Here is a 15,268-nt window from a genome sequence, read left to right as displayed (position 1 = left end):
TGTTTCTGAAGTTTGTTTTTTCCTAAACATTACTCAAGTCTTTTTTTTTTCACGTGAGCCTGAAAAATCTTACTTAAAAAAAACTAAGCTTAATTTTATTAATGAAATAAGGCGGAAGACCTAGGGCAGGGCAATGAGAGATCGACCCAAAACATAAAGAAAAGCATTGAAAATAGAACAACCCCAAGAGACATCAGCCCTTAGCCATTTCAGCATGATCATATAAAGTACATCAGAAAGGATAAAGGATATGAATTGTCAAACACAAGAGCCGATCTGGTCCGGCTCTCAAAAGTCCTAAACTTTCTTTTCCTCCGTATCGCCCACCATACCAGCACCGCCAAAGGTAAAACCACCTGCTGCACCTGAGACAGGTCATTTTCCTTTTCCGTTTCTCAAGGCATTTTCCTTTTCCGTTTCTCGGCACTCGCAATTCTTGCTACCTGACGCATCCGACAGAAAATTCAGGGTCAATTGCGTACCATGACATATTGAGTGAGCTTTCAGGCTCCAGCCACTCCACAGTGTGTTTCCACGTTCGCCTGTAAGAAGAAGAAGGAGGAGGAGGAGGAGGCAGAGAGTTCAGAGAGGAAGCAAACGTTCCACCATCTTCATTGTTTCAGAGAGAAGGAAAGAGGGAGAAATGGCGGGTGATAGGAAGATCGGGGTAGCTATCGACTACTCGAGTAGCAGCAAGCTGGCGCTGCAGTGGGCGGTGGACAACCTGCTGCAGAAGGGAGAGACCCTCTTCGTCATCCACGTCAAGCACAACCACGGCGAAGAGGTTCGCGACGCCCTCTGGGCTCAGTCCGGTTCCCGTAAGCATCTCTCTCTCTCTCTCTCTCTCTCTGGCTCTGTCTTATATGAAGAGTCGATCTTGTTTTGCAGCTTTGATTCCGCTGAGCGAATTCAGAGAACCAAGTTCGATGAAGAAGTACGACGTTGCAACTGATGCGGAAGTCCTGGACTTGCTTGATACTGCTGCGAGGCAGAAGGAGGCATGCCGTCTTTATCTCTTGGTTTTGGTCTTTTTTTTTTTTAGGAGGGAATGGTTTTTTGTTTTTGTGATTTTGGTTGATGGTTTGTGGTTGGTTTGTGTGTTTTTTAGGCGATCATAGTGGCGAAGATTTATTGGGGTGATGAGAGGGAGAAACTGTGCGATGCGGTGGAGGATCTGAAGCTCGACTCGTTGGTGATGGGCACCAGAGGGCTCGGACAAATCCAAAGGTGAGACCCCAAGAACATTTCTTTCTTCTTTTTTCTTTTTTTGGGGTACAAAAATTAAAGAGGAAGAATTGTCATCTCTTTGGTGCTTGCTCTCGTTTTATTCCTACTGTAAATAGTTGAAAGAAAAAAAAAGAAACGAGAAGAAAATCGAGTATGGTGTCTGTTGTTATTTTTGCCTTTTAGTGTTTCTTCTTCTCCTGATCATTAATCGGTAAGATCTTTTGGGTATATGGATAGAGATCTGATCTATCTTAGCAAAGAAGAGGCAAAGAAAATTGTTGGGTTTTGGGATGCACCCACATACCCAGAAAAATTGGGGTCAGCTGGAATTTCAATTGTCGAGTAATTTCCTAGCTTATCCTGCTTTTCCGAGAAGTTGGTGCACCCCAGATGAATGGTATCAAAGCGTTACTATACTGCGGGGCAAAATATAATGTGATTTTCCACTCATTTCGATTTTTTGATAAGTGGGAAATTTCAAGCTGTGCATAAGAGTGCTAGTTTTGACTCCGAACTTGTGATTGCGAAGGATGGATGTGAGAGTCCACGTCATTAGCTTGTAGGATTAGTCAGATAGAATGGGTTAGAACAGTTGCCGATGGGTTTGCATGCATCTTGGATAAGATTGAATGGATTGGGTTTTGTAGATGGTCTTGTTATAATTGCCACAATCCATACTGCTGACTTGTAAAATTGACTAGCTCAACTCTTAGCTAACCTAAGTCAGGTCGATCATTCTAAATTTCTGTCTTGGCTTTATCCAGCCAGCCTGATCATGAGTTGGATTGGTTCCCAACTCAGATGGCTCCACAAGATTCAGAGGATTCAATAAGTTGTTCTTGTGCAATGCCCATTGGATGTAATTTGTATGGTCCTTATTAAAAGAGTTCTTCCTGAGTTGAGAAACTGGTGCAAGAATCACTGAGGTGATGCATTAGCATTTCCCTGCAGACTGCGATGTTGCTTAGCTTGATCCATTTGAAATCTAAAAATCTTAGCAGATACAGTTCTACTTGGCTATTGGCATTAGAAGAGGAAGGTGAGGCATTTGGTACTTTGTGCTGTTTTTTCACCTTCTTGTCTTAATGCTAAATGCTTTAGTGGATGTTCATAATTCTACTTGGCCATTACATTAGATGAAAAGGGTGAGGTATTTGCTGCAGTCTATGCTGTTTGTTCACCTTGTTGTATTGTCGGTAAACACATTCGATGTTCGGTCTTTTATCAAGGTTTAAGTGATTAATCGTGCTGTCATTGCATTATGCACATGCATATCTCCCTTGGGACAGATAATGCACTATCTTCCTATGTATTTGTTTGGGTGATAGTATTTAAAGAAAGCATTGATTCACACTCCTTACAACGTATTCATGATTTTGTCATTGAAGTACAGTAGATCATACATGAAATGTCTGGGCTCTAACATTCCAAAGGCGAACATTGAGGAATGTTCTAGAGATAATATAATCATATCTTGACATGGTCTCATTCATAAACATTGGGACACAATGAAATTTACGTGTTAGCAAAATGTCTTTTTATGCCAAGAATGTGATACTACTGCTATTAACCAATTGCTATACTTCATGTGATGTAGACATGCACTCTTACCCATTTGTGGACTATCTTACATAGTAAATTAGAAATAGATCTGAAATGGCGGTAAACCAAACAGAGACTCATTGAGCTCCACACCATGTGAGTGACATGGTACATGTAGGTGAGGCATGCCATTTGTCAGCCAAAGGAAGGAAACCAACTGGTACAATGGGCTAAGCTGGTCCAGATTTTTATCATCTAACCTAAAGGACTGGCCTTCTCACCCTTTTACATACACGGCGATGGAAATAGGGGATATTGATGTGATGATTGTGGTGTTGTTGTTGTTGATGGTGGTGGTGGTGGTTTTCTTATGGCTAAATGATGGTGATGATTGAGAATGATGGTTGATTAAAGGTGACTGTAATGGTGATCATGACAGGATGTTGATGGTGGTCTGCTGTCAGACCATGAAATTTAGCTCATGGTAAGGCATGATGATGGTGATGGCTCTTTCATGTTAGATAATGTTCTTGATAAAATGATGCTACATGGTTTTGTTGAATTGTAGATAGTGGTGATGATGGGATGATGCCAATAATGGTAATTCACATGATAAAATAACGAGGGATCATCACAAAGGATGAGAATGGTTACGATGATGCCAGCAAAGAGAAATGGAGATGGCAGGTAATGAAGCTAGTGAATAAAAGATTGCTTCATGGTGGAAAAGTAAGTGCTTTTTTAGATTAGTTGTTACTTTTCATCTGTAACAGACGGTAACCTAATTCAGTAAACAGATTCTAATCACATTAGTATCTCATGGTGTTGCACAAAAGCAGGAGGCATGTGTGTGTGTGTGTGTGTTTGTATCACTGTTATTCTGAAAAATATCATGATACTATGATGGTGGAAAATTAAGTGCTTTAGATTGGTTGTTACTTTCCATCTGTAACAGACAGTAATCTAAATTCAATGAACAGTTCATCACATCAATATCTCATGGTGTTGCAGAAAAGCAGGAGCTTTTTCAAATTTAAAAGCAAAACATATTTGTCTCTTACTTTTTGCATTTATTTTATATTAGAGAATTTCTCAAGATTTATCAAGAAGCCTTTAATATCTCACGCATATACATAAAAATAAATGTAGTGTATGAGAGAGAGAGAGAGAGAGAGAGAGAGAGAGAGAGAGAGAGAGATCATCTCATGAATCTTGAATTGTCATTATCACAGTTATGAATGCATGTACATGCTGCCGTGGATATTGTTTTTATGTCACTGGAAATGGAGGTTTCATTCAACAAAACACCTTTTTCTTGTAGAATGAAATGGAAACTCAAAGTAGAAATTTAATCATGAAAATATTTACCTTTTTGTATGCTATGTTGGTTCAATTTCATGGCTCCTCCTCAACTGATTACCATCTTTTGTGTTTCTGTAATTTACAGGCTCTTGCTGGGAAGTGTTACAAATTTCGTTCTGTCACATGCTTCATGCCCAGTGACCATAGTGAAAGATCCAAAGTCCAAGCCATGAGGAATTTTCTGCAACTTGTTCACAAATCTTCTTTTATGTTATAAGATTCTAATAAGCCATCGCATATGTGGTTTTCCATTTGTTGTGAGGCAAAACAGATTGATTAGAATACACAGAAAGAGCGATACATCTGTAGGACTCTTTAGTACTGTTACTGCTCAACAATTTTATCGGACCATGAATCTGTCTCGTCTTTATCTTTTCTGTCAAGTCGATGATCCACTAGAACATTATTTTTTGTGTAGCTCTACCAGTTTTGGTTCAATTTCAAAGTTTGTGTCACATGAACTTGGTTACCTAGCTGCAACTAAAATTGGGTTTATGAAGTTCCTATTGATTCGGTTGGATTTTACTGCTATTCTCTTCACTAGATATGGAATTAACCCAACTTGACTGAATGTGAGCAAATGCACGTGCTTATTCTCATGTGAAAAGCCAAGCCTTTATAATGGAAAGGCCTGGCACATGCAATGCCAGTGTGAAAAGTCTGGATGATTTTATGCAGCTATGAGTGGCTTCAAAATGGTAAAGGATGATTCTTAAGTTGGAAGCCTCCCTATTTTATGTCATCCATGTGTTTATCCTGTTTTTGCCTGGAGAAGCAAGATTATCCTAGTTAGTGTGACTAAGATATACAAACTCTGTCAATGTGGTAAGCGGGGTCCTGTGCCAACCTGAAGGCCCAGGTTCGAATCCCTCTGCCACATGGGGGGCTTAAGAGATATCTGGTAGGGGTCTGCCTAACCCCAGCTTGCCTTTCTCAAAAAAAAAAAAAAAAAATATATATATATATATATATATATATATATATACACACGAACTCTGTCAATGTTTGTGGCATTCTGCAAAATCACGTGCCAAACGTTGAAGAAACTTTTGATAAACAATTGGTCATGTGTCCACTTGGCCTTCTCAAATATGATCCAATTGGAAAATCTACATGCAATCAAGGTTGGTATGTAAGATACTTGTGTCAAAAAAGTGTGGTTTGCTGCTGCTTCCTCTTTTTTTCTTGATTTTTTGCTTATTATTACCCTTCACACTGATGATCTGTTGTTTCTTTATGTAAGTTGCAATTTTAAGAAGGAAACTTTTTTCTTCTTTTAGGATGTAGAATTTTTATAATTAAACTATAATTTGGTGGAAATATATAATTTTAGTGCCTTTGTTGGATATGTATGTAGAATTTGGTAGCAATTTGTCGGGATACCATTGTCTACACTCGTGGGTAAGGAAACCCATAGGTGGAACTCATAGTAGGAGGTTGTCTTGACCAACACTAAACCCATGGATGTGTTGAGCATGATGAAAATGGCAGTAAACAACTCTTGGATCATATTTTTTGGACATAAAACCACAAGATGATTGAAATTTTAGTACATTGTAGGCTGTTGATTTTTCACTCTCTACAAAATCCTACGTACCCAGTAAAATAACATGATCCAAACACGGATTTCTATTAACCTAAACATATAGATCTCATCTTTTGGGTTAGTTGTATAAAAAACATTAAGAAAATATTACAGTTTTTAATTAGGGTGTTCCTTACCCGTAGTCAATATTATCCCCAAATTGACAACTGGCTATTCTTTATATGATGGATAAGTCTCTGGTGGGGATGTATATACATTATCAATGACTTGAAACAAGTAATATCTTATTGCTAGTGTTCTTTTTTAAGTGAATCTAATCTTATAAATCTAATCTACATGGTATGGTCTGTTTGGTGGGAGTCAACTTTTGAATCCCCAAAATCCATTGTGTACAGGTTTTTTTTTTGCGATTCAATAATCAACGGTCATAAGTGCACCAATTTTTCACGACTTAAAAAAAGGTATTTTTTTGTCCAAAAAACATAATCTGATGGTTGATCTCTAACAAATTGGCTATGCTGAAAACATCTGAAACGTTGGAGTGAGTCAAAACATACGAGTTTCAACCGTATGCACATCCACACCAAAGACTTATCCTTATATGGTCTTGTGGTGTTCATATTGTAGGCTTAAATGGATTGGGAAGAGCTACTTACCAGAAGCGGCCATGGATGAACCGATCAAAGCTTTGGTGAAAGTGGGTAGTCGGCGTTCTCCTCAACCAATTGACGCCTTCAATGAACTCAGGCCACAATGTTGAGAGGTGAGCAAGACTCTTGAACCCAACAAAATCAAAGAAACTCAAATCACGTAGGTAGTACTCATCACACTACTACGAGTCTCCTATTTATAAGGAGATCCAGTATGAGGACCATAATGGGCATGCATAGACTGTTATGAGACCTCATAAATGTCCTTTAACACTCAAAATTGAAAGGTCTCTCCAGCCATCTGGACTCTTGATGTGCCTAGGTCAATATAAGTCACATCAAGGTTGAATCCGATCCGATAAAAAAATCCAACATTCTCCATTGACACAGAAAAAGTACATTATCGAGGTTCTTTACTGTTATCTCGATTCAATTTTCATATAGGTTTACATACTAGCCTGTATCACAAGAATGAAACATATGAGTCATGGAGATGAACATCTCTATATGAGATGTCATATTTTCATGTACTACAATATTATTCATTTTAAATGTTTAGCATGTTAAAAATATATTTATGAATAAGTTGATTTCTAATCCATTCTATTGGTATTTTCAATATTATTATTATGCTATTTTTTCTTCAAAACGAAACACTTTACACAAAATCAACAATGCACAAACTCATAGAGAATCAATTTAATTTCAGAGATGTGATCACATAAAACCATAATATATCGTCATACATCATAAAGAATCAATTAGACCCATCATCATTACATGTTGAAAATACAATCATGGTGCTAGCTCTTTAGTAAAAAGATCCACAGTGATTTTCTTCGAATTAATTATATCAATACATACTAAATGATTCTCTATTTTTTCTTTAACAACAAAGTAAAAAATAATTTTATTATCACAAAAGATCTTCAGTAGCCTCTTTAGAGTTCACAATACCAAGACCCGAAATGAAGTTTTTAATCCATACACACTAAATAAAATTTCATATAAAGCAATAAATAACTCTAGCCTTATTATAACTGATGAATTGCGCTTCAATGACTCAAAAATTCTTTTATTGTCTTGTAGTGAGGGATAATGCCTCGAATATTCTTAGCCACTCATGATTTCAAAAGCAACAAACTAAGCTTATTTGAGCACTCCCACTTCTCATAGTCAACTTCCTGATCAGCTGTGTTATCCACTGTAGGAGTAGGAGATTCGTCAGTTCTCAAAGCTAAATAAATGTTCATACATGGTTCATATTGAAAAGGCAAACATGAGACCTTTATTATTTACATTTTCTAAGGCAAGCACAATTAGGTCATTATCGTTCCACTTTGGTAAAAACAATAATACTCATAGTTGTTTCGCCTATTCAATTCGCAAGAAATTGACTCCAATTTGTGAAACTAGTAGATCATGTAACTAGAGGCAATTCGGTATTGTACCTTTGGGTACGAACATGCTTCATGTGCTGGTGTACACACCTACTATTACGCCCTATGTGAATTTGGAACACAATGATCTGTCTTTGGGTAGAATCATTTTTCATAAAGATATAGAATCACAATACCGAAGTTCAATATCAACATGGTCCAAAGAACCCTCAATCAATACAATTCAAATCACTTTGGTGATTATAAGAGTGAGTTGATCGAGATCTATTACCATAAGTATATGTAAAGCATGTCACAATACAAAAAATAGTTCATACATTCATAATCTCATGCATAAATAAGCATGGATAATTCAAAACAACATGAAACATACCAAATATCATGTTATAAGTCACCAAAAAGTATGAGAGTTATGAGAAATACATGCATTTACAAGTAATATCCAAGATTGGGCCTGAAAATGACCCTTAAAGAATCTGAATCGGACACTAAAAGCCCTGAACTAGTCTTGGAAAGCCCTGAACCGATCCTAAAAACTAGAACTGGTCTCAAAATGCATGAACCAGTTTCAAAAACTCCAAAACCGGTCTCAAAAACCCTTGAACCGGTCCTAGAAGGACCAAATCGATTCCTGAACTAGTTTTGTTCCGGTTAACAGGATTCGGTTCTGGACATGATCCAACCCAAGCATCCAAGAAGACCTTGGACCGATTTGGACAGAACCCAGTTCAACTTGAAATCAGGTCCTGAGTTCCTTCGGATCAGACATAGACCTGGCCCACCCACAACCCATCCAGGTCCTCGATCGGGTCCACCGGATTAGAGTCAGACCCGGACCACCCGAAACTAGTTCGGGTCTTGGACCGGGTTTGACCTTATCGGTCTTAGACCTGATCCACCCAAAAAGCCATTAATGGGTTCAAGCCCAGATTGGGTCCCATCGGGTTGGGTGTAGACCCGATCCACCCGGAAACCCATTAATGGGTCCGGGTCCTGATCGAGTCCTGCCGGGTGGGGTGCATACCCGATCCACTCGAAAACCCATTAATGGGTTTTGGTATGGATTGAGTCCCCCTAGGGACGGTCGCAAACTCGATCTACCTGAAAACCCCAAAACGGGTTCGAATCAGCCCCCCCGGTTGGGATCCACTGTACAGTGGAACACAATTAACCCCTCGACTCCTGAATGCATTTTTTTTTTTTAGGGTGAGGGTTACACCCCCTCCTCCTCCCATCGTCTTTCGCAGTTGACTTTCTTAAAGTTGAACGGGAGTTTGGCGAGGAAGAAAAGAAAACTCCGTTGAATTTTCAGGCGACCCACACCCAGAATGCGTGCAATAGAAGTACGATGTGGGCCCATAACCCAATATAGGCTTAAATGGATCGGGAAGAGCCACTTACCAGAAGTTGCAATGGACGATCCGATCGAGGTGGGTGGTTGGCGTTCTCCTCATCCAATCAACACCTTCAATGTGTCCAAGCCACAATGTTGAGAAGTGAGTAGGACACTTGATTCCCCCAAAAAATTCAGAGAAACCCAAATAACGTAGGTAGTACTCATCACACTACTACGGGTCTCCTATTTACAGGGAGAACGGGTAGGAGGACCATGATGGGATCATAATGGGCATGCATGGCTGTAACCCCCAAAACTAAACATGTGAACCCTTGATGTGCCCCAGTCAATATGGGTCACATCAAGGTTGGATCTGATCCGATCTAAAAATCCAACACATATTAGACAAGGATTTGGATTTCTTCCTTTTAGTTGGCTCTTGTTTGTCATGTTCTGATGTACCTAGAAAGTGTTTTCCATGCTTTCTATATTGAATCAGCCGACCTCTTTTATTATTCCCTCATTTTTTAAACTCTTTGCCCATTACTGTTTTCAGATAACAGCTTCTTGGGTTAATTTTTCAATTGGTGCGGTGCCATCTTAGTTTGCTGTAAATTCTTTTTGCTGGCTATATGAAGTTTAGAAATTAGTATCTTAAATGTTGATGTATTCATTTTCCACTCGTTTCCTTCATGTTCCCTTTTTCGATTCTCACATGCTTACATGAATTCTGCTTCACGCTTCATACTACTTTTGAACACTCGCTTCTCCGCTTCTGCTTCACGCATAGCTTCCTGGTAACTATGGTAACAAGTATATCTTGGCCTTATTTTATATCATATAGTACAGGTAGAATAAAGATCTGTCTGCTAGCCACATGTGAGAGGAAGACAGGGATCCACTGAACAACCTACCCACACTTCTGTTTGGGAGCTTGGATTTGGAAGATGGGAGTGGAGATAGACCATTTCAACTACATCCTCATGAGGATGTGCAGACAGCTTCACTCTCATCACCCATTTTGATCTTTACTTTCATCACCTCTCACTTTGCTGCAATGCCGGCTCTCAAATAGAGCCTACAATTGAATCATTTGGTTTGCAAGCAACGAGTTTGGAGATAAGATCTTACTATTTCCAGCTATGAAATAAATCTGTTTTGTAATCCTGTTGCTTTCAGTGCTGAAACAATGTATTTTTTTATGAACAAGCTTGCTAGAGCTTTTGGCTCATTTAGTTCGGGCTTGTTATGAGCTTGAACCCGACTTGGCTTATAACAAGAATGAGACAATCTTTCATTTAGTTCGGGCTTGTTTGGCTTTTTTATCAGCCCTACTTCGATGTGCTTGTATGAATTTATTTCAGTTTAATCTTTCAAATGGTTCAAGTCAATCTTACACCCTGTCAAATGTGCATGGATTCACTGGGCAGCCAATTTTGTTTGTGAAAGTTTGGTCCCCCAATCCTAGTGTGATAGCAACAAAATGCCATTACTGAAACTTTTCAACAGAGAAAGCTGGGGCTAGACCCTACCAGTTATACAATCCTATACCATTGGGATTCAAACTTGCAACTTTCCAACACAAGGTGACGTGCACTAACTGCTCCTGCAAGAAAGCTGAGCCCCCCCCCCCGGTTGGTCAGCCACTACTGATTTTTTTTTTGATAGGCAAGCTGGGGTTAGGCAGATCCCTACCAGTTATACAACAATACCATTGAGATTTGAACTTGCAACGTCCCAACACAAGGTGGTGTGCACTAGCTTCTCTTACCAGACAAGCGGAGCCCCGGTTAGTCACTAGTCACTACTGAAACTTGTACTGCCATTGTCTTCATCTTAGGAATAAAAAACAATTGTACCACCATTGCCACCTTGATAAGCTTGCCGTTGCGCGTGGCCTATATATTTGAAATTACCTACTTTGTGGCTTAAAATTTTCTGATAAACGGGGCTTTCGTTCCTTAGCAATGGTTTGTTACAATGCTGTCAGGATCAGTTTCTGAATTGGATTGGTTTTCCCAAAGAAAAAGCATGAAGAAGGTGCAAAGAGTATTAGTTTTTTTAATTTTTTTCTTCTTTTTTTAGAATCGAACCTTATAGATGTGATCTATATGCTCTGTTTAGTAGAAAAAGGCTTTTGGATCATCTGATCATGACGTGAGTTAGCCTATTTTTTTCATTGAAAAATTAGGATCCAACAATTGGTCCCTATCAAATGGAACATGATGAACACATCTGTATAGTCAGATTTACTAAGCATGGCATGAAACATCAAAATCCAGTACAAAAAAATTTTGAACCATTGATTTTTTGAACCTTATAAAATCCACCCATGAGGTCACATCGAATGCTCCAAGGGATGATCCCTATAAAATCAATTATGTAGATCACATCAGAATTTAAAAATAAAACAAAAAAATCTCAAAAACCCCATTTAGCATGTTTCCTTCACTCTGATTTAGACAATTCAGCCAGATACAGTTAAATCACAGCTGATTTGGGGGCCTGAATTGGTCAGGCATTGAAACAATACGGATTCGTTTTGATTCGATTAGATGATGACAACATTTTAGTTTGACAAAGGCTCGACAGAGAGGATCTCAGTACATGGAAAAAGACACATCTGATGTGTATCTTCAATCTTCATTGGCATATATGAACGAGTTGATAACAGTAGCCAATGTTGAATTCCTTAGGGATCTTCAAAGCATGCTCAGAGATAGCAAACTTTTCTGTTCTTTCTATTTCTGTTCTCTCCACATGTGCCCTTATCAAATGTCATAACCATTTCATGTGGAGTGACTTAATGACAATTTTCATAATCAACCATTAATTATTTTGAACTTCATTTAACGGTAGATAGAACCAGCACGGTTAGATCTCTGATCCTAGGGGCGGTTTCTCAGTGAAAATATAAAAAAAAAAAAAGGTACAAAGGACATTTGGGAGATTGCCTTAGCCATATAGACAAATGATGACAAGTTTGGCCTCAAGGGGAAGGTGGGACACAAAATGTAGACACTGTGGAGTGTATTGGACTCCAAACTGGTAAAAGCAAGAAAAGATAAAGTTAGATTCTTTAAGGGGACAATTGTTTGTGCCCCATGAAATCATTCTCTACTGCAAATGAGAGTGATTCTCATTGGCCCCATTTTCTCACGTCGAAACAAACCTGAGAAAATGGGGGGCATGAGAAACCGAGTGGGTTTTCTCATTCGGGGGGAGAATCAGAATCGCGAGGGGCCCCTTGTGATTCTGATTCACACGACTCCAGATCACATGCCTGTGCCAGCAAACCAAACATAGCCTTGGACAACTTTGAACGCCTTGTGGCATGTTCCAAAGGTGCAGATGGTTTACACTATTGAAGTAAAGACCCACATCATTGTTGTAACAAGACAAACATTGCTTAGAATGTATAGGTAAGTGCCTTCATCTAATTCACATTCTAGTCATAAAAATGCTTTTTCTTTTTTTCTTTAACGACACAACCAAGCGGCCTTCTAGTCATAAAATGTCATTACCAATGTTGTCAGTATCGATATCGGCCCTGAATCATTTGGCCAATGATTCAGGTGAATCGGCCAATACTGATTGTCAAGTGAATTGTTCTGAATCAGCTAAAATATATTTTGTGTCAATTAGAATGTGTTAAAACCATTAAAATATTATTAAAAATATTTTTAAGCATTTTTTATATTTATAAAAAATAGCCGATTCAGGTTAGCATTGTATCGAATTTCTGTCGATACGATACGAGATACGATACGATAGGGTTCAGGCCCATACTGACAACATTGGTCATTACGGAGCCATGTAGCCAGGAAAATTTGGCCCACAAAATTTGGATTAAGGTAGCCAGTAATTGATGGTGTTCTGTTGTTTTCATGAAGCTGACGAAAAATGTTCCGAAGGACAGACTTGGTGCAAGTCTTGACTCAGATCTCTGCTTCGGTGTTTGACTGTCATTCATGTTCTGTGGTGTGGTGCTGGTGCTGGTGGAGCAAACAATGGCAATGCCCACAAAATTGACAGGCGTTCTTTGTCACTGTATCCAAACACCCAATATCAAGGGTGTCAATGGGTTGGGTTTGATTGGGACCTCACCCGAACCAAACCCTATAGGGTCAGAGTTTGGTGATAAAGAAGGTGGTCCGATTAGAAACTAGGTTGGATTCAAAGGGTTCAATTAGTATATAAAGCCGGGCATGGTTTGTGAAATTTCAGAAAAGACCGGGGTCCAACTTGATTTCTAATTAAGACCCATGATTTTTTCAATATAAAAAGAAAAAATATATAATTTTACCAGATATGGACCAGGTCTGGTTCATGTAATCGTTATCAGACCACGGTATGGTTTTTCTTATGGTGAACTTGATCAGACTCAGGTCTAGACCTGATACCCGCACCACAAAGTCGGATCTGGGTTTAGACTCACTGGGTCAGAACCAAATCCGTCCCATTGATACCCCCACCCAATATGGTATATCACCTTCAGTACTGGTAACTTTTGTTCAGCTCTCTCTCTCTCTCATCCTAGTGGGCCGTTTGGATGACCCGCAACAACGCCATTTTTTGGCATATTTCGATTGTTTTCAATAAACTAGTGAATCTTATTTTGGCGTGTACGCCATTCTGCGCATCAGCCTTCCTGATCTTCAGCACAATCTTTCACCATGGCCCCCTCTGAATCTAGGGTGATGCTCGTCGATTACCTGTATCATGTATTTTGTATCTTGTTTTTTCTTTTTTAGGCTTCTTAGCATGTCTTGGCCTTTTTGTCTTTTAGACAGGTTCAATGTTGGTTGAACCTATGTAGTAATGTTGAATGGTTATAGTTCATCTCTCTCTCTCTCTCTCTCTCTCTCTACACACAAATCGAGTATGATACCGTTAGAATGACAATCTTGAAGAAAGAGAAGAGTATGATTGTTTGAGTTGCAAACCGCCAGCTGCTTTAATTCAAAGTTTAGCCTGCCTACTAAGTAGGCCCAGCTTTGATCTTGTCATGTGGGATGCCCCCATCAGTTTTGAACTCCAAACATTTCATCAACTTGGTGAGCTCTTGTGGGGAACAATCCCAGCATTTGCTCACATAGAGCACTTATATATATATATATATATATATATATATATATATATATATATATATATATATATATATATATATATATATATATATATATATATATATATATATACACACACACGAGAAACTGCCCTCAGATACCTAGCCACGCTGGTTCTGCCTGCCGTAGGCAGTGTAAAACTCCGTGAACTTACATGGGGAAACCGTCCCCATGATCAGATATCTAGCCACGCTAGCTCTGCCTGCAAACTTAGTCCTGACAGCATAAAACCCGGGGGGCTTAACTCTTGTGGGTTTATCACTTTGGATCTCCCCTGGGTCCAAACTTGATTTGAATCAAATTCACCTAATGGATCCAAATCCTAATCATGTGGATTGATTTAACTGGATCCCTCCTAGATCCAAATCTTAGTTTTTAACTTGGACCGAGTCCAATCAAATGGATTTGTATCCCTATCATATAGGTTTATTAATTCGGATCTCTCTAGACCTAAGCCAATTAAATTTTAAGATCCAATAGATCTTATGTGTTCAAATCGAATATTCTGAACTGGATTCATGGGGGTTGATTCTCATGGATCCCCCGTTGAGGTGCAAACCCAAATACATTTTAAAAACCTCATAAATCTTAAATAAATGTCAAATAACTTAATAAAAACCTAAAATATTATTGATAAATAATTGATAATTTAAATCGATAAACAATAGCTAATTAATTTGTCAGAAAATGACAATGAATCACGTTGAATGTGGAAGAATGATCCCACTTTATTTATTTCAAAATTCCAAAGATTTTGCGGGTATTACAAAACCCATGAAATAGTATATTTTATTTAACATCCTTTCATCACTTATATATATATATATATATATATATATATATATATATATATATATATATATATATATATATATATATATATATATATATAGTCACTAGAATATGAGAATTGAAATATGAGAACTAAAAATATGGGTATTTTCAATACTTTTTATGCAGATCGACATGGTGAATTTGCTAGGAATCAACAATTGAATCGTTTATTTTTGATAAAAAATGTGATTTTTAAATGCATGAATATTTATGAAGATTATGAGCGATTGATTTTAAAGTCT

At 38.3% G+C, this 15,268-nt stretch overlaps 1 protein-coding gene across 4 annotated transcripts; it reads left to right on the top strand.

Annotated features, from left to right (window-relative positions):
- The first annotated feature begins 256 nt into the window (after window positions 1–256).
- On the top strand, window positions 257–4,626 carry LOC149821427 (universal stress protein PHOS32-like). 4 transcript variants are annotated; one of them, XM_089983229.1, is made up of 5 exons: window positions 266–346; window positions 460–818; window positions 889–998; window positions 1,109–1,227; window positions 4,217–4,626. In XM_089983229.1, the coding sequence occupies exons 2-5, from the start codon at window positions 644–646 to the stop codon at window positions 4,302–4,304; spliced, it is 492 nt and encodes a 163-aa protein (XP_089839355.1). In that variant the 5' UTR covers window positions 266–346; window positions 460–643; the 3' UTR covers window positions 4,305–4,626. The 4 variants fall into 4 exon arrangements, with proteins under 4 accessions (XP_089839354.1, XP_089839355.1, XP_089839357.1 ...); XM_089983231.1 differs by having other exon boundaries at window positions 322–346; window positions 469–818; XM_089983230.1 differs by having other exon boundaries at window positions 334–374; window positions 469–818.
- The last annotated feature ends 10,642 nt before the right edge of the window (window positions 4,627–15,268 follow it).

The sequence above is a fragment of the Nuphar pumila genome, chromosome 12 (genome assembly GCF_984573655.1).
Source record: "Nuphar pumila chromosome 12, dmNupPumi1.hap1.1, whole genome shotgun sequence".
NCBI classification, from domain to species: Eukaryota; Viridiplantae; Streptophyta; class Magnoliopsida; order Nymphaeales; family Nymphaeaceae; genus Nuphar; species Nuphar pumila.
The sequence above is the reverse complement of the archived record's forward strand: the minus strand, read 5'-3'. Positions and strand labels throughout refer to the sequence as shown.

Coding starts and splice junctions, on each gene's coding strand:
- LOC149821427 (XM_089983228.1), top strand. CDS start 644: ATGGCGGGTGATAGGAAGATCGGGGTAGCTATCGACTACTCGAGTAGC. Junction 819..888: donor CTGGGCTCAGTCCGGTTCCC/GTAAGCATCTCT, acceptor CTTGTTTTGCAG/CTTTGATTCCGCTGAGCGAA. Junction 1,228..4,216: donor GGGCTCGGACAAATCCAAAG/GTGAGACCCCAA, acceptor TGTAATTTACAG/GCTCTTGCTGGGAAGTGTTA.